A 17977-nucleotide genomic window follows, 5' to 3' on the forward strand; every position below is an offset into this window, starting at 1 on the left:
TATAAATTAGCAGCCTTTTTTTCTTTTTCTTTTTTTTTTCTTTTTTTTTTTTTTTTCCCTTCCTAATTCTCTCCCCCACCCCTTTAAATATTATTTTCCTTTGGTTGTTGGTGTGAAGGCTGTGCCAGGACAAGCGAGCCGGGGCGCATTGCGCCACACTCCCCTTTCTCCCCGAGCTGCAGAAAGACAGTAGCAGCAGTGTCTCACCAAAGCCAGAGGAAACCAAAGCAAAGCCCGGCCGTGACTGATTCTCCTTCCAAATGGCGTAAGCAGGCCAACTTCAAACATGTGAATAATGAGTTATCTGTGCCTGACTTTGTTCGGCAGCACAAGGGACGGTGCCTCCCAACAGTTCCCTCCTGCGAGCTCCTGGGCTCTGATTTTAGCAGTGGGGTTGGCTCTTGCTGGGGCTCGGAGGGCACCACCATCATCCTGCGTCACGTTTGGGTCCCTTCCAGCTCCCTTCCAGCTCCCCTCCAGCTCCCCTCCAGCTCCCCTCCAGCTCCAGCTCTGTGCTGTCCTCCCCTCCGTCCAAATTCCTCTCGGCTGGGCATTTCCCATGGCAGGCCTAGAGCTGCAGGTGGGACTCCAGGGAGAAGCTGAGCCGTGTTCTTGGCCCGTGTTAGAGGTGTGCAGGGATGGAAGCAGCCCAGCATGGGCTGCGAGGGACAGGCCTGCTGTTCCCATAGCACGGGTGTTTCACATGTGGCTTCTTTCTGGAGCACATGCTGGGACTTGATAGTCTAGCCGAGACTCAGGCTGGGAAAAAATCCCAGCCTCTGCAGAGGACTGGCGTGTCTCTCTGAAGTACCTACTCCGAGGGCTACGGGAGGGATTTGAAAGGTGTTTTGCACATTGAGATGGAGTTTTATCCACTGCTGATTCCTTTCTTGTGGTCCCTTCTCATGGACGTGTAGAGACTAAGCCATGGCTTTATGTGCAGGGACTGCTCCTGCTGAGCTTGGCTCAGCCCTGCAGTTAGGCTGGGAATATTTGGGCTGAGCCTTGGTGAGAGGATGGTGGAATGAAGGAGGCTGAGAGTGGCTCAAGCTGCTGTGCCAGCCCATGCCACCCTCCCCTGGCTCTCATCTCCTCCTGTCTGGAGCTGAGGCGATGATCTGCAGCGCGTGTGTGTGTGTGTGTGTGTGTGCTCAGGAACGTCCCTCGGCGTTTCCTCCGCTCCAGCTTGCCGCCAGCATTCCGCAGGCAGGCTCCCAGGGAGGGCCAAGCCACTTCCCAACATCTGCTCTCCCAGCCCCGGCAGCACGGGGCTGAGCCGGGGGCTGGGGATGAGCGTGACACCCAGCTCTGAGCCCAGCAGGGCTGCGAGGAGGCTGGGCAGCTCCTCAGCTCTCATCGACCTCCATCTGCAGAGAAATCCTGGAACTGGGGCTCCCACTCGCCCCACAGAGTGGGTTTTTAACCAAATCTCTCAGCTCTGAGATTTTGGTGTCACTCAAGACGTGAAACTCCTGGAGCCCCTTTCTACCCATGCTCAAATTAATATTCTGCATCTCAGCAATCTGAGGAAATCAGCTGCTTTTGGAACTCCCCCTCCACAGCCTGGAAACCCCATCCCAGTCCTGGCTTGGGAAGCCACATCAGGTTGCACACTCCTTGAAGGAAGAGCAGATTCTGTTTGGTCTTTGAAATATTTTAATGCAGAAGGCATGTCTTTAAATCATAGCTCTGAGGGCCTGAGCTCGTGTGGCACACACTGTTTCGCCGCCTGCATTCCAAGGAAACACCCAAAACTTCCAGTATGCTTCTTATTACTGGCCTAAAGTGTCAAATTCACGTCGGCTCTTCCAGCTGGGAAGTGTTCAGTGGGATAGTTTGTTTGATATGCTGATACAGATCTTGTTCTTACATCAGGATGGTAGGTGATCTGTCAGTGTTTACATCATGTCACGTTCAATACCGGAGTTAACCGATTCTGAAACCCGATCCGGCGTTAAAACCTTGGCGCTGCCGACAAGGAGTGCCCAAGGTCACGAGCTGCCACCATTTGACCATGCTGGGCTCTGCTGTTCCCATAAATATTGACCTGCAAGCCAGTGGTGGCCCAGCTGGAAATGCAGCGCAGCATCCCCAACCCCAGCAGTGCCTTTCGTGCCCCAAAATTCACGGGTCGGGGCGATGGAGGCTTCTCGGAGAGATTTCTTGGGATGAGGGCTGGGGCTGTTTGAAGTTGAGTGAAAATCCGCCCACTGGCTTCGGGAGGCTTTGAGTCAGTGCTTGGGTGAAGGTAGAAACCACCTTCCTGTTCTCTAAGGTATGAGCTATTGTTCACTGGTTTCCTCTCTGTGACAGCTGTGGGCAGATGGGGAAGGGCTTTTAATGAAGCCAACCGCTGCAGAAATTAAAAAGCTCAGGTTGTTCTGATGAAAGAAACCCATTAACAGCGATTCTGTCTTGCGTGACAAAGTCTGACGTCCCCAGCCCTGAGTGACAAGCGGCAGGAAGTCCTGGGGAGACAGCCTGAGCTAAAGAGGGCTGGCAGGCCAAGCTGGTGGTTTTTAACTCATTCTCTGCCTCGTTTCACAGGGTTTGAGGCTGCCAGGTCCCACATGTGGGGACAAGGTGGGACACAGACCGGAGAGGGGCTGGGAAGAGCCCTGATCCCAGCACCCCTGTGTTTGCCTTGACTCACATTTGCATCAATTTTTCCACTTTCTTTTCAGCAGGATAGTTTGGGGGGGGGTGTCTCCCCACAAACCAGCCCCTTCTGGAGGGTGTTTGCTGCAGGCTGGCAAAGCCCATGGGGCTGTGCCCACGTTCAGACAGCGTGGGCACAGGAGCAACCACAGTGCAGCATGACACAGGCACATGAAGCCCTTGGTGGGGCTGCATGGCTGAATAATCTTTAAAAACACTATCAGCATAGAGATCACTTGATATATTTTTCAGGATTTTCCCTGTCACATGCCGGATACAACCACAGGACAGGGTTTGTGCTGAGATAGAGGAATTTAATTTTTATTAGATTTCTGGGGAACTTGGTCTTTGAAGTCCTTTTGGCTTTCCTGAGAAGCTGTGTGCAAGAAAACTGGGTAAAGGTGAAATATAACACTGTTTTTCTTCTTCTGTGCTTAAATGTATAGTGAAGCACATAAAATGTGGGCTAAAACAAGATATCTCAGTGCACACACTTTTCCCCTGGAGAAAGCACCATGTGACAGATGCTCCTCACAGCTCCAAAGGATAATGCAGAGGTGCCTGAGGTCTGGGGACACACAGAGATGAGATCATTTATGGTCTTGCTTTGAGGTTTCCTTGGTTTGCTTCACACAGCAGGGAAAATACATTTTCAAAATACCGCTGGGTTTTTGCTTTCTGCTGGGTTCTCCTCCCCAGGTTTTCCTTTCTGGTGCCAGCACGTTTTCCCTCGGTTTGGACGCTCACATCCCTGGAAGTCTGGGGGTTATAGAGCTTGGAGGGGATGGTGGAGCTCACCTGGATGTGGAGAGAGCAGAGAGGGGTCCGAGCCCCTCAGAAGCTGCGGCTGGGATGGGTTTGCTGGTGGGACACCCGTGGAGCTCAGCTGGGAGCGTGAGCTCCCCTCCCATGCCAGCGTCCCCGCAGCCAGCCTGGCAAGCCCAGCGGAGATCAGGAGATAGCAGCACTGGATTTAAAGAGGGGAAGTGTGGGGACTTTCTGGGACTTTGCTCTAAACTGACACAGCTCACGGAGCTGTGCAGATGTGAGGGGGAAGGGCAGGGGGGTGCGGGCTGCGTTCATCACCTTTCAAACGCGCTGCTTTGCTTTCCTTTTCCTCTTTAGAAGCCACCAAGGGCTGAGCTTGGCTTGGTGCATGTGGGGCTGTAGGATCTGACGAGGCGCAGCTCTCTGAAGTGCTGCAGAAGGGTTTGTCCCAGGCGGCGTGCCTGCACATCCCCAGTGCCCCGAGCGCTGGCATGAGGCGGTGCCACCCGGGGAAGGTCCCTCGGTGGCAGGTGCAGAGAGCTGGGGCTGTGCAGGGCAGCCTGGCTGAGGCAGGAGAAGAACAAGGAGAAGCCAAGGTCTGAACCCCGCACCAATGTCAAGCTGAGGCTCCTCTGGAGCCCCTCCAGCTTTGTGCGGGTGTAACTGAGACTGGAATCCGGTCCAGAGAGAGAGAGAGAGAAGCTGTTTGCTGATGATTAATACAGTAAAATGTGAAAGTTAGGTATCAAGTGCGTTTCATGCGCCTCTCGCCGCGGGACAATTAGCATAAATGTAATAATTATTGCCCTGTGCCAGCAGCTGCTACCTGAGGAGCTGGGAGTGCTTTATGAATGCTCATTAGCTGCTGCCCTGCCTGGGGGAGGTGGGTGATTAGTCTGCCCGTTTTATGGGGAGGAAAGAGGAGCAGAGAGAAGCAAAGTGAGGTGGCCAAGGTGTGGTACCAGCGAGGGCTGATCCCATCCCTCCTGTGCCTTCTCCAGCCCCACTTGGCTCTGACCGAGCTGGCTGGGCACATCTGGGAGGGGGCTGGAGCAAGACAAGAGTTTGTTCTTCAAGCAATGAGCAAACGCTGTAGAAAATAGTTAAAATTCAATGTTTGCTGGTTCGCTAGTCCCCACTTGGCCAGGACATGGTTTCTCCTGCTTCGCACATGTCTCCCCTCCGTGTTCAGAGTCAGTGAGGGCTGGTGGATCACCTAGACAGGGGCATCCTGATCCAGCTCCTTGACTGGAGACTTTCTGGATGATCTGGAGCCTGCCCTGTGGGTCACTCTGTGTCCACCTGCCCCGGGAGCTGCTCTCTGCCAGGGCTGGCACCCATTATCCTGTGTGAGTAACAGCAAACCACAGAGACACAGGCTGCACCGGCTCCCTGTGTAACCAGGCTGCTGCAGCCAAAGGGGAGCTGATCAGATACCAGACTCTTTTATCATGTTCCAGGGCACAGACAAAAGCTGGAAGACCAAGCCAAGCCCTTCACCGACCGCTATGGAGAGCTGGAACGGCTGCGCCAGTCCATGAGAGTCACCCCGACAACACCCAACCCCCGTGGATCCCTCAGCACCCCGAGCCACTTCGGCTCCCAGGCTCAGACTCCAATCCAAGGTAACCACCTGGGCGTCCCAGTGTCACCCCCAAACCCTCGTGTTCCTGGCATGGCTGAGGGGGAACAACCCTCTGGATGGGATTTTAGAGTTGGAGTCCAGCTCTCCCCTAGCTAAGGAGGGGTTTGTGTAGGTTTCTTGACTTTGGACGCCTTTTTGCACCCATCGAGTCACTTTTTTGCACCCACGAAGTGCCTTTCTGCACCATTAGATCTGGGTTTTGAGGAACAGCTGAGCAGCAGCAGTGCGAGGGAGGTGAGAGCAGCACCCTTTGAACCCAGCAGCTCCTCTGACATGAAGGCGGCCGCGCTATGGTTATGCATCAGCCAGAGAGGCTGTTCCGTGCTTTACATGCTAATCCCAACGGTTTCTTATCACTGTGTGGCTGCCAAGTGTGGTGATCCCTCGCCCAGCTCCAGCATAATTCCCCACACGGATGCACACCTGCACGGGCACACACACACACACCCAGAGCTTTGCTCTACCCAGATCTGCCAGCGGCAAAGCGCGCCCGAGTCCCTGGGCGTTCCCCAGGAATCCGCAGCATTCAAATATCTCAGCTGCTGTGCTGCTCCTGTCTTTCTGCACAGATGCCACCAGGATGAATTAAGAGACCATTCTCCTGTCCTTTTCTGTGCTGCTTTTGCATGTACTTTTAGTCTCACCGGTTCTTTCCCTTCAGAAATCAGCAGAGATACTAACAGGGCTTCAAGGAACAGCATTTAAATCTGTCTGTATTTGGAATTTCGGTGAGAAGTGCCCTTTCTGGGAAAGTTTCATAGAAAAAGCTCCCAAAACCCTCGTGCTGTGTTTCCAGAAGGGATATGGTTGTTTGAAAGGCTCGGTGTCATTAGCAAAGAGGGGGTTTTGGGTGTAAAAACATGTTTGAAAATGTTACCCAAACTGTAAAAGCTGTGCCGCTCCTCCCAACCCAAAATTACAGAGAAAATTTAATTTCTTTCTCATTGAAATGCAAATCTCCACGCTTGGAATTTTCATTGATATTAGCAAGGTTTATGAGAAGAACATGGGCATTTTGTGTAGGACTATCATTTGGGTTTTTTAAAAAAGCAAGAGAGAGAGAGAGAGAGAAAGAGTTTTCTAGGCTTGTCCCCTTGGCTGCATCATAAAGAAAGAGATTCTTGGGGGAAGAAAAAAAGATTTGTATTTTAAATTAGCACAGCCCCCTGCAGTGCCAGAAACCCAAAGAGCGCCGTTTGGAGCAAAGAATCAGGTGATGACACAAATTCAACGAGAAAAAAAATGGAGTTGGCCACAAGCTACCGCCCCTGCCAAATTCCCAAATGTCAAGTGACAGCAGGAGTGGAGACACACAAAATTAGCCTCTGAAATCATTCCTGCGGAGTGAATCCGAAGTCCCAGGAATGCTGCAAAAGGCGGTTTGTGCACGCTCTGCTCTTGGCTCCCTCGTTCCCAAGTCAGAGGAACCGTCTTCAAATGACTGCGGGTTCCTACCAGCGTAACTCGGAGCAGGACCAGCTCAGAAATTTTCATCTCAGCCCTGTCCTTTTGACACAGCTCTGGCTATGACCAATCATAATCATCATTTTAAAAACCCCTCTTTCTCTCGCTCACACACACACACACACACACACACACGGCTTATTCACAAAGATCATAATTTTTACCCGAGCAAGTGGAGCCCGGCCCGTGCCAAGAACAACACAGGAGTTAACAGGCCTGTAATTCTCACGACTTGGCACGTTCTTGGGTAACACACAGGAGAGGCTGATTAGTGGGAAGCAGAACGAGATACCAGCGGGGAGGGGCCGTGGGGCAGGCTGGGGTTCATCCGGCGATCTTTCATGGGGTGCTTCCCAAGGTTAATGTTTTTAGCATCCTTGTGCAGGGATTAAGAGGGGGACAAGGAGGTTTTTCCCTCCACCAGTGCCCGGCTCCCTCTGTTCGTGTGCTAAGGGTGCTCAGCTTCAGTGTTCTGCTGACCAAGTAGTTTGCACAAACTTCCTAATCTGCTCCTGGCAAAAGCAAACTGGGAGCTGGGATGCTCAGGAACAGCCTCGGCCTCTGCGGGGGGATCCCAGCACCTCAAATCCCTGCACATGGCACGTGGAGTTAGGGTTTTTAGGCAGGCAGGAGACAGTGTTTGTCTTTGGGAGAATTGGGGTTCTTGGGAGATGTGTTTGCTCTGGCCCAGGCCAATCTCTCCTCCCGAGGAGGGAAAAGCCGTGGCCATGGTGGAGATCAGGGCAAGGACGCCGCCGGGACTGGGAGAAGGGTCTGGCCCTCGGCCACTCGCAGAGGCTTTCAGTAAAGCAGCCCCTGGAGGTTATAAATAGCCCCCATGTAAAATGATCATCCTGAGGTTAAATGGTCTCAAACCAAAACCCTCCCGGTAAGAGAAAGCCGATGGTTTCTGAAGGGCATGCCAGGAAATGCAGGAGGAGAGAGCAGGGCTCCGATACCGATCCTGCTCTCTCCAGTGCCAGGGTATTTCAGTGGCTCTGGCCTTGCCTTGCCCCACTCAGATAGGCAGAGACTTGATTCCTTCCCATGCCTGTCCCCAGATGGGATGGACACTGGCAACCCTGCACACTCCAGATCTCATCCCACTGGTGCTGCTCTGGGGGTAAATAGGGTAACTCTGGGTTCGCCCACGTAGCTGTGATGAGAATCTGGCCCTGTGCTGGGCAGGTCAGACAGGCAGATCCCCATCACCATCCAGCTCTGCCTCCCAGGCTTCAACCGAGCAGAGCCTCTGTTGAGGATTTGGCCCAATGCTTCTCCAGAGAGGTCTGGAAAATCTGAGTGTTTGCAATCCCAGCTCTGCCATCCCCACAGCGAGACACCAAGCTGTCATTAGGGTGGCTTGAAATGGTTCCTTATTACAGGGCACGCGAAGCCAGAGCCTTGCGTGCCTGCTTCAGTCGAGTTTTGCCTTTTAGCTTAAAAAAATCCAGTAGCTCTCAGAAGTGAAGCAAGACATTAAAGGGACGTCTGCTGTCTGCCTTCAGCTGCTTCTCGGGGTGCCCTGGCTCAGGGGAGGTGGGCTGGTGACAGACACACATCGTCCCCAGGAGCAGCCCCCAGTTCTCTGTGTCCTCCCTTGCCTGTGTTTCAGCAGTGGTTTAGGCTGAACCATTTTGTTCCCAGCACAGCAGAACAGGACCGCCCACGCTCGAGTTCTGTGGTGGAAACATCTTCAACCACTCAAAAGCAATTGTCTTGTGCCTTGTCCAGCAGCGTGGAGGGGCCTTGCACTCACCAAGACAATTGCAAAGGGATTTTAGATTGGATCTTCTCAGTACCAGAGAGAGCTGTTTTGATTGATGCACTTCACATCCCCCTGCACACTCTTGTTTTTGCTCCAGAGAAGCCAAACTCCCTTGATTTCACAGGGAGGACAGTAAAGTTAGATCCTTTTGCAAGCCTCTCCTAATCCCAGTGCCTGTAGAATGGTTTCTGGGAGACTGTGATCACTGGTGAAGAGCTTAAGATCTCCTGATCTGGAATTTGCTCAGCTTCATTCCCAATCCATTACTTTCAGGCCAGCACACAATTTTTGTCATCAGCAGAATGCTTCATAATATGCCTTTAAAGTAAAGTCTTTCTCTCTCTTTTTCTTTTTAAATATACATTTTTAAAGTATTACATTACTTTTAAGAAGCCTCTTGGCATAGGCTGCAAGTGCCCCTATTGTTTCCGAAATGCAACGTGGCTGCTCTGAGGTTAAGTCCTGAATTATGGGCCCAGCAAATACACTGAATTGCTGCTTCCTAATCCCTGTCCAGATTGACTTATGGTTTCTTTAAAATATCCGTTTCTTAATGGATAAAAACATTCTACCACGGGCAGAGACTAAATTGTTTCCAAAGGAAGCTAGGCAAGCATTAGTGGGAAGAAAACATATTGTGGGATTCAGCTTCAGCCTCAAAGGAAGGAACATGCTCGAGATGGGTTTCCTGCCTGCTTTCAGGCTTCTGTGTCTATCTTTAAACTGCTTTTCTGCTCCTCTCCTTTATATTTGTGATGTCCCTCCAGCGAATTTGTCATGGAACTGTCACAGGTGAGCCACAGAGCAGTGCTGGGCAGGAGATTCCCCCAGGACAGAGTCCAGGCGCCCGCGACCGCTGCGTTTGTGCCACGGACATGTGGCCAGCCCCAGCCACAGCTCAGGGTGCTGCCTCCCTACAGAACAGCAGGGAGTCCCTCGGAATTCGCCTCAGGGGTTTCATGCTGCCTTTAGCACGGGATTTTCCAGTGTGCTGGATCTGCAGTGCCATTCTGCGAGCCCCCAGCCCGGGTGCCGCTGCCTTGCCGGGCTCCCGGAGCCCCTGTGCCATCACCCCTCCGCAGTGGGATTCCCATGGCAGACGTGGCCTGGCCCAAACCTGCTCGGCAGGCAAGGTGGTCTAGCTGCAGGCTGGGTTGTAAATCCAGCAGCTTCCTTTTATGTAGTCAGGGCTTGTTAATTTGTTTTAATACCCTTTGAATGCAGGTGAAGAGCAAAGCGCAGGCAGGGCGGAGGGGAGCGCCCGCGGTCCCCGCTCAGCCCACCCACCCGCTCCAATTAGCACCGTTATTCATTAGCGCGGCGGGATGGAGCGGCGGGCAGCGCGGGATGTGCCGGGCAGGGGGATGCGGGCAGGGGGCTCCGGGACGAGCGAGGCTGTGCCGGGGAGAGCCGGGCTTGTTTAGTCTAGCGAAGGGCAGGCGGGATGGAGCGGGGCTGGTTGCTCCGTGTAAATACATGGAGGGCGTAAACACGGCCAGGCAGAGGAGCTAATGTAAGCTCTGGAGGACACTGCAGGCACAGGACATGGGGCTGAAGTGGTTCTGCGTAAATCCACACTGGAATTAGGAGCAGGGTCCTAGCCTGAAGGATGGGTCCAGATAACTGGAGCATCCCAATGGATCTGGAAGGGTTTGCAGAGATGCAGTGCGTGATTCACTGAGCTGGGAATCCCTGCTCTGCTGCTGCCCAGTGTATTTGGGGTGGGAGAGAACCCAGGAGCCGGGTTTGCGTTGCTCGGCGGGGGGGGTTTGAGGCCACGTGTGTGTGTGCACGGCAGCACACGGCGCTCGGGGAGAATCACAAAACTCAGCAGCAAACGTGCTTGGCAGTGGCGAGGTGGTGCCTGGCGATGCTGTGATAAAGACCTGTGTGTTGTTGTGTTTTGGTTTGGGGTTTGCGTCTTTTTTTTCAGACTCTGCAGAGGAAGTCCGTGCACCCAGTTTGTGAGCTGGTTCTATCAGATACAGAGCAGTGCTCCATGGGCGTGTAACAACGGATGCTGTTCACACCCTCCTTTTTTTTTCAACACCTCCCCTCCTCCCCCAAAATATATTTTGCTCTGTTTTACGTGGGCTGAGAGGAAGGGGCCGTTTTCTTTTTTAGTTGGCTCTGACTTGGAAACAAATGAACTTGTTAACATACGTGACAGAGGCGTGAGAGCGTGCCTGCACGCGTGGGTGGGGAGGAGAGCGGCGCCTTCTCTAGAGATGAGCTGGGCCTTCACAGATCAGATGCATCTCGTGCACCTTCCCATGGAGATTCTCTCCTTCTCTTGGCCACCTGCCTCTCCGCGCTCCCACATGGAGTTATTGTCATCAGGGGAAGGATGCAGAGAGGGACAAAGATCAGGAAAAAGCTCAAAGACGGCTTGGAGGTCCAAGCATGATAGAAATGAGCAGAGAAAAACCAGCCAAAGGTATATCCAGAGAGGGAACGTCTGTCCCCACTGTCACACACGGGCTGGTGTGTTATATACAGAAGCATAAAGTATCATTAGTGTTTACTTTGTCATCAATCATTGTGCAGTGAGACAGGAAAGCAGGGCTTTTTCCCCTGGGGTAGATTTTTCATGACAATTTTGCAAGGCACACATATGCATAGAATTAGAACAGTGATCTATGGCCAGGCTGGAGATATTTTATATTCTATACACTTGTAGAGTGCCACGCTATCAAGTTCCCTTTAAGTTCCCTTTATTCTCTGTGTGCCTCACACACTGTGAGTATTTATTGTGTAACATCCACACAAGCTCAGGTTGGTTGCTGGCTGGGTTCATCAGCGACTGTGTGCTCCCCATATCTCTAAGGTGGGGACCAGGTGGTATTTGGGGTGCTGAGGAGCTGCTCAGGTTCCACACGTCGCTGCCTGGCCCCAGATAATCTGATCGTGATGATCCTGCTGTACACCAGGCCCGGTGCTGTGCTGTGCCATGTGCCTGGGGTGAGCTGGCTGTCTGGGTACCATTGCAGCACTGAAGAGGTCCTGATGTTGCTTTTGCTGCCCTTTCTTCCCTCCTGGCAGAGCAGGTGTGTTCCTGGGCTAGGAGGTAGTGGCAGCACCCACTGCTCCTCTGGGATGGATGCACATCAATCCCTAAAACCAACTGCAGGATCCATTGCCTCATCTCCTTGAAGGCTTCCAGGGATCTCAGAGCAGATCCACCAGCCTTGACCCCACCAGGGTGTAGGGACCAGTTCCACTCCATGCGAGGCAGCTCCCAAACCCAACATGGTCTGAAGGGAGGCGGCTGAACACACCCAGAGAAACCTCTGTGGTTGGCAGCCTCACGAACCAGCCCTTCCCACCTCCCGGCCAGCCCTCGCCACCATGACCCAGCTGAGGTTTGGCTCCCATCAGGGGCATCTCTGCATTTATCTGCTGGCCACCCACCCGAGGAGAGGGCCTGTATTGTCTCTGAGGCAGAGAGAGAGCTGCTGTGTCACTGCAGTGCTGTTGTTTTATCTGGAAAGGGGCTGAGCAGCTTTCAAAGCATGTTTCTATCCGGCCCCTCGTGCAGGGGGGACTTGGGGGTCCTCAAAAGGTGCAAATTGCAGCTGCACAATTAAATCATGGGGTGTGTCCCGGCCTCCGTGGTCCCCGGGGCAGCTCAGCCCTAAGGAGGAGACAGTGGCATTACTAATCAGGGCTTTGACCTTTACATGGCTTTTATTTAATACACATTCCACACTTCCCCAAACTCCCATCCAAAACATTGACATTTCCGCTGATAGATTGGGTCAGATTTTGGAGTAGTTGGGGGACTCAATTCACTCTTACAATGGTTAAATTCTTACAGCTAAATGGGCTTATTCAGTTAGTGCAGCAGCTGGTGTGATTTCGAGAAGAAAATAAACATTTCCTTCAAATATTTTGATTGGCAACTGGACAACTGAAGTACTCAAGCTCGGATTGCCAGGGTCCAAAAAAGCAAATGGGGGCTGGACGGCGAGTAAGCGAGGGAAAACCGTAGTAAATCCTCGGAGGCAGCACTACGGAGCAGATGTGTTGAGATGTGCCAGGGAAGGGGACAGCAAGAAGGGGTTTTTAAAGCCCATTTTGAGCTGTGATTCCAAAGGGAACGCAGGGTTCGAGGAGCAGCTTCACCCACTCCTTGTTCCCTGGCTTTGCTCAGCAGCTGCTTGCTCCAGGTTGCTGTTTGATCCTGGCTGTGGCAGAGGGTCCTTGCTGCTGAGTTAGGTGGTTATGGAGGGTGTTAATGGCCATGTTTTAATTGGATCTCGCTGGGGTTGTTTCAGTGGAGATTTGCTCGCGTGCAGGGCAGGTGCTGGGGCTGTGTGGCTCCGATCTGAAGCAGCCAGGATGGAGGGGCTGCCCTGAAGTGAAGGAGATGGGATGGAAAGGAAACCTCGAGGCGAGGACCAAGATGGAAGGGGCAGTTTTGAGGTGACAGCGCTGAGGTGGAGGGACAGCTGTGAGGCAAAGGAGATGGGATGGAGGGGCAGCCCTAAGGCGAGGACCAAGATGGTGGGGAAACCCTGAGGTGAAGGACATGGGATGGAGGAGAAACTCTGAGGCGACGGAGCCAGGATAGAGAGGGTGCTGAGGTGAGGGGGCTGGAGAGACAATTGTGAAGCAAAGGAGATGGGATGGAGGGGAACATTGAGGTGAAGGAGATGGGATGGAGGGGAACATTGAGGTGAAGGAGATGGGATGGAGGGGAGCCCTGAGGTGAAGGAGATGGGATGGAGGGGAGCCCTGAGGTGAAGGAGATGGGATGGAGGGGAACATTGAGGTGAAGGAGATGGGATGGAGGGGAGAACTGAGGTGAAGGAGATGGGACGGAGGGGAGACCTGAGGTGAAGGAGACAGGACAGAGGGCTGCCCTGAGGTGAAGGAGATGGGACGGAGGGGCTGCCCTGGGGTGAAGGAGATGGGATGGAGGGGAGTCTTGAGGTGAAGGAGATGGGATGGAGGGGCTGCCCTGAGGTGAAGGAGATGGGATGGAGGGGAGCCCTGGGGTGAAGGAGATGGGATGGAGGGGCTGCCCTGGGGTGAAGGAGATGGGATGGAGCGGAGTCTTGAGGTAAAGGAGATGGGATGGAGGGGCTGCCCTGAGGTGAAGGAGATGGGATGGAGGGGCTGCCCTGGGGTGAAGGAGATGGGACGGAGGGGAGCCCTGAGGTGAAGGGCACAGGACGGAGGGGAGCCCTGAGGTGAAGCAGACAGGACGGAGGGGAGCCCTGAGGTGAAGGGCACAGGACGGAGGGGAGCCCTGAGGTGAAGGGCACAGGACGGAGGGGCAGTGCCGAGGTGAAGGACCCAGACACACGGCAGCCCCGCGGCCTGGCCCCTCCGCCCCTTTCCCGCCCCTTTCCCGCCCCTTTCCCGCCCCTTTCCCGCCCCTTTCCCGCCCCTTTCCCGCCGCCCGCCGGGCGCCCCCTGCTGGCCGCGCGCCCCGCTCCCCTCAGGGGACGCTGCGCGGGCCGCGGCCGCCGCCGTTTTGTTTTTAGAGCGGTTTGAGGGGTTTTATTCGTAGCCTCAGACCGGCCAGGGAAAGCTGGAGCTTTATTCTGAGCCAGACACAGAGCGCCAGGCCGGCGGGGGTGAAAGCGAGCTGGTCACGGCCGCTCGGACGCCTCGTGGCTCTGCTGGGCGTGGATTTCATTGGAGGGGTTTGCGCTGAGGGATTTGCTTTTTGAAGGATGTGAATTCGCGATGGCGGCCCTGCAGAGTGCCCTGGCCAGGGGTTCGGAGCCTGGCAGAGCTGCCTCTGCCCGACCTGAGCATCTCCAGACCCCACAGCCTCGCTGTGCCGTGCCCGTCACACACACAGAGCCCAAAATTAAAACTCTTACATGCTCCTGTCTAAATTAATAGCAGGGACCCACTGCCAAACGGTGCAAGTTCAGGCCAATAAAACGTAGCCTCTTAAAAAAAAAAAAAAAAAAAAAGACCTCTTTGAGTGAGTTATAGAGGAAAAAGGAAATGTGCCCTGAGCGCTCAGGTTTGATTTCGATTTGCATTTTATGGAATATTATTTATAGAGCTGTGAAAAGTAATGAAGGAGCGCGGTCTTAGCGCTGGAGATTGTCATCTGGCAAGGCAGCGAGCAGCAATCCGGGTGTTTGGGGGCTGAGGGGGATTTGGGGGCTGCTTTTTCTGCCGAGTTTAAGGGGAGGCATTCAGAAGACAGCACTTTTTCTTTCCAGCCCAGGTGCAGGCAGGATTTCTGCCCCATGGTCCTGTCTCAAGCCGTGATGCTACCGCCACGGGGCTGCGGTCAGGCTGCTTCTTGCAGAGCTGGTCTGCAAACCTCGGCTCCCTCAAACCTCGGTGCCTGGCAGCAGCTGTGGCCGCAGCACGGCTTTGGGACGGGTCCCTGCTGGGCTGTGAAATCAGTGAAATCAGGCTGGGAGCGCTTTTCCCACCGCTGGGCTTTTCCAGCCAGCCCAGCACGGAGCAGGGCCGGCCCTGTGGCCGGGCAGCCGCTTCCACGGGCGCTTTGCGACGCCGGGTGTGTGCAGAGCAGTGTGGCTCGGGACAGCTTTGAGCTGCTCCTCTCTTATCTCGCCCCAAAGCCACAGCCACGTTCACAAACCAGGTGCTCCCCCGCCTTTCCCCTCCGTGGAGCCTGCGTGGGAAGGCAGGCGCTGCTGGGTGCCCGCAAAAGGGCTGCAGGGGAGGGAGGGAGGATCCTCCCCTTCTCCTTCCACTGCTGAAGGACTCACCTGGGATCAGAAGGGAGGTTCAAACCAAATTCCCTCCATACCTGCTCCTCCAGAGTGTGCCTGTGTCACTAGGTAGCTGGAAGGGATTAAATCAAGAGTTTTTTTCCTGGGGAAATGCTTTGGGGCCTGGGACGCCAGCCCTGAGAAGTTAAAAATGCTTCATTGTAATAAACAGATCTAAAACACGCGTCCCTGTGCATGCAGAGCAGCCACACAATCCTCTGGATGTGTGTCTGTATGTATATGCATTTCCAAAACCAACAGTCGTGTTTAGCATACTCACCTCATATTCTCTTACTCTGAGGGATACAAAATCCAGCTGATATGACCAAAAAAAGTCACTTTTGAAGCTGGGTGGCATCCCACTAGCAAAGGAGAAAGGCCCTGCTTTTAACAAGGGGAAAATAGAGGAGGTCTGAAGGACAGAGATTGAGGTTTCACTCTCTTCTTGGAGAGCAAACCTCACTTCTCTCTGCTTTGATGCACCAAGGCCAGAGGTTCCTGGGCTCTGTCTCAGCCTTGGGACAGCTGAGAGAGCCACAGGAATGCCTCCAGCTCCTCAAAGGAGCTTCTGCTGTGGATTCCCACCTCTAACCTGGGTTTCCTGCAGGAGGAAGGGATCCCTTTCCAGTTCTAAGCTGGCTGTGACCCCCTTTGGGTTTAGACCCTCCAGGAAAAGGTGTGGGGTGCTCCATAATCCAATGGAGCTGGGGAACATTCCCACCACAAGTCTCCCTTCCCCCAGCAGAGAGCCTGAATTTCTCACTCTCTTTATGCTCTTGGAAGGAGAAAAATACACAGAGAACTGAAGCAGAGGGATATAGTGGCTCCTGGCTTGGGAGTTTTCAGCTGTGTGTTTATCAGCTCCATCCCCTGATGGTATCAGCACAAACAGGCCACCCACAGAAGGCTTAGCAGGCTGGTCTGGGCTCCAGCTTTTCCTGCTTGTCTCTGTGTGTGTGTGTGTGTGTGTGTGTATACAGCAGGGATGGATGATCCCAGGGCCCGGCCGTCTGGGGCCGGCCTCCATTTATTTACTACACAGCTAATGTCATGGCTAAACATCTTTTTTCTGTGTTTATGGGGTGTGCTGCTTTAATCTGCCCGAGATGAATAGACCCCTAAGAGAAGTCAGCTTAGCCGTGTCCCTTCTTGGATAGGAAACAACAAATTTTAGGCCAGGAAATGGGAGCAACTTAAACAAATGGCTTTAGGGTTTTTATTTAAGTCCCTCAGCTCTTTTCCTTGGCAGACCCAAGAGGTGCTTTCCCTCCTGATTCCTTGGGAACGCTCTAACCACCCCCTCTCCTCCTGCGCCCCGGCAGGCACGTCGGAGCTGAGCCCCTTCTCGGACCCGCGGCAGTTCGAGCGCTCCTTCCCCACGCTGCCGGCGCTGACGGAGACGCGCTTCTCCGACCCGCGGATGCATTACCCCGGCGCCATGTCCGCCGCCTTCCCCTACACGGCCGCGCCCTCGGCCACGGGCATCGGGGGCATCAGCATGACCAGCATGCCCACCACCACCCGCTTCCACCACACCTACCTGCCGCCCCCGTACCCCAGCTCCACGCAGAACCAGAGCGGGCCCTTCCAGGCCAACCCCTCTCCCTACCACTTGTACTACGGGACGTCCTCGGGCTCCTACCAGTTCTCCATGGTGGCGGGAGGCGAGCGCTCGCCCACCCGCATGCTCTCGTCCTGCACCAGCGCCTCGGCGGGGAACAACCTGATGAACGCCAGCCTGGGCGCGCAGAACGACGGCGTGGACGCGGACGGCAGCCACAGCAATTCCCCCACCGCCATGAGCACCACGGGCAGGATGGACGAGTCCGTCTGGAGACCCTACTGAGGAGGAGCTCGGCTGGGAACAAAGCCGTGTCGTTGACTTAATCGGCCACCGTGGCTCCTCTTGGGAGCCACCAAAGTGATGCCAAGGGAAAAGTTAAACCAAAGTCTTCCAAACCCAAAGCTAAGGATCCTCTGCATGCAGACATCAAGCGAAGATGGACCAAGACCTTCGTTACATTTCAAGGTGAACACCCACGAGGCTTGAATGTGTCGCTTGATGTGGTTCCTTCCGTATGTTTTAGGTATGCGGATTGTACATAGGGAAAAAAAAACCCCAAGGACGTGTGGAATCAGATGTTTGGTACTAGCAGAACACTTCTCATTCATCTCACACCTCTTCCCCACACGAAGCATTCAGAAGTGAGGAGAATCTCACCCTTCCTCTGCAAAATGGTTCAGAGAAGAGAAGACACCAGGAAGTCATCCGAGCCATCTCTCTGCCAGTGCTAGAGGACTGAACTTAACTTTAAAAAAAAGGAGAAAAAAAGAAAAAAACCCCATTGTCTCCTGTCCTCCCCTCCCCGCTGGTGAAGGGTCCCTGAGCACCACAGAGCAGTGGGTTTGCAGCACAGCCAGGGGCACTGGGGCTCAGTCAGCCACGTGAACAAGAGCTGTGATGTGATTATTGTTATTATTTGTTGACGACACAAGTTGTATTATTCATTTTGGTGTCACTGTTGTCGTTTGTCAATCAGTAACGTGGCTGACCCCGGGCCTGGCTGACCCCTCCCCTCCATGTTTACACACAAGTTGTACTTTTTATGGAGATGTTTTGTTTTGTTTGTTTGCTCTCTTGTCCTGACCTCACCATTCAGCTCTTTGCTTTCCTTAGCAAACCTCAGTGATGGTGGCTGAAGTGAAGGCGGCATTCAGGACAATCTGAGACATTTGAGATGCACTTCCAAGGGGCTCAGGAGCTTTTGGCACAGTCTTGCATCCGTCCTCCAGGTGTTCCTTCCGTCCCCTCAGAGAGGCAACACTCACGACTGGTGGCAAAGCTTCACAGTTCTGTTCTGGTCCTTTCCCATGTTCTCATCCAATATTTTATTTTGGTTCACATGTCTCAGTTCATCCTGAAAGCTCTGAGATCTGGAGAAAGGAGCAGTTTCTACTCCT

General features: G+C 53.8%; 1 protein-coding gene across 1 annotated transcript in view; it reads left to right on the plus strand.

Annotated features, from left to right (window-relative positions):
- Positions 1–16932, plus strand: part of RUNX3 (RUNX family transcription factor 3) — a 33698-nt gene extending 16766 nt beyond the window's left edge. Inside the window, exons 4-5 of the mRNA XM_021534993.2 lie at positions 4887–5051; positions 16339–16932. Coding sequence (XP_021390668.2) covers positions 4887–5051; positions 16339–16862 — 689 coding nt within the window. The 3' untranslated portion in view covers positions 16863–16932. The remainder of the gene's footprint in view (positions 1–4886; positions 5052–16338) is intronic.
- The last annotated feature ends 1045 nt before the right edge of the window (positions 16933–17977 follow it).

This window comes from Lonchura striata, chromosome 26, assembly GCF_046129695.1.
Source record: "Lonchura striata isolate bLonStr1 chromosome 26, bLonStr1.mat, whole genome shotgun sequence".
NCBI classification, from domain to species: Eukaryota; Metazoa; Chordata; class Aves; order Passeriformes; family Estrildidae; genus Lonchura; species Lonchura striata.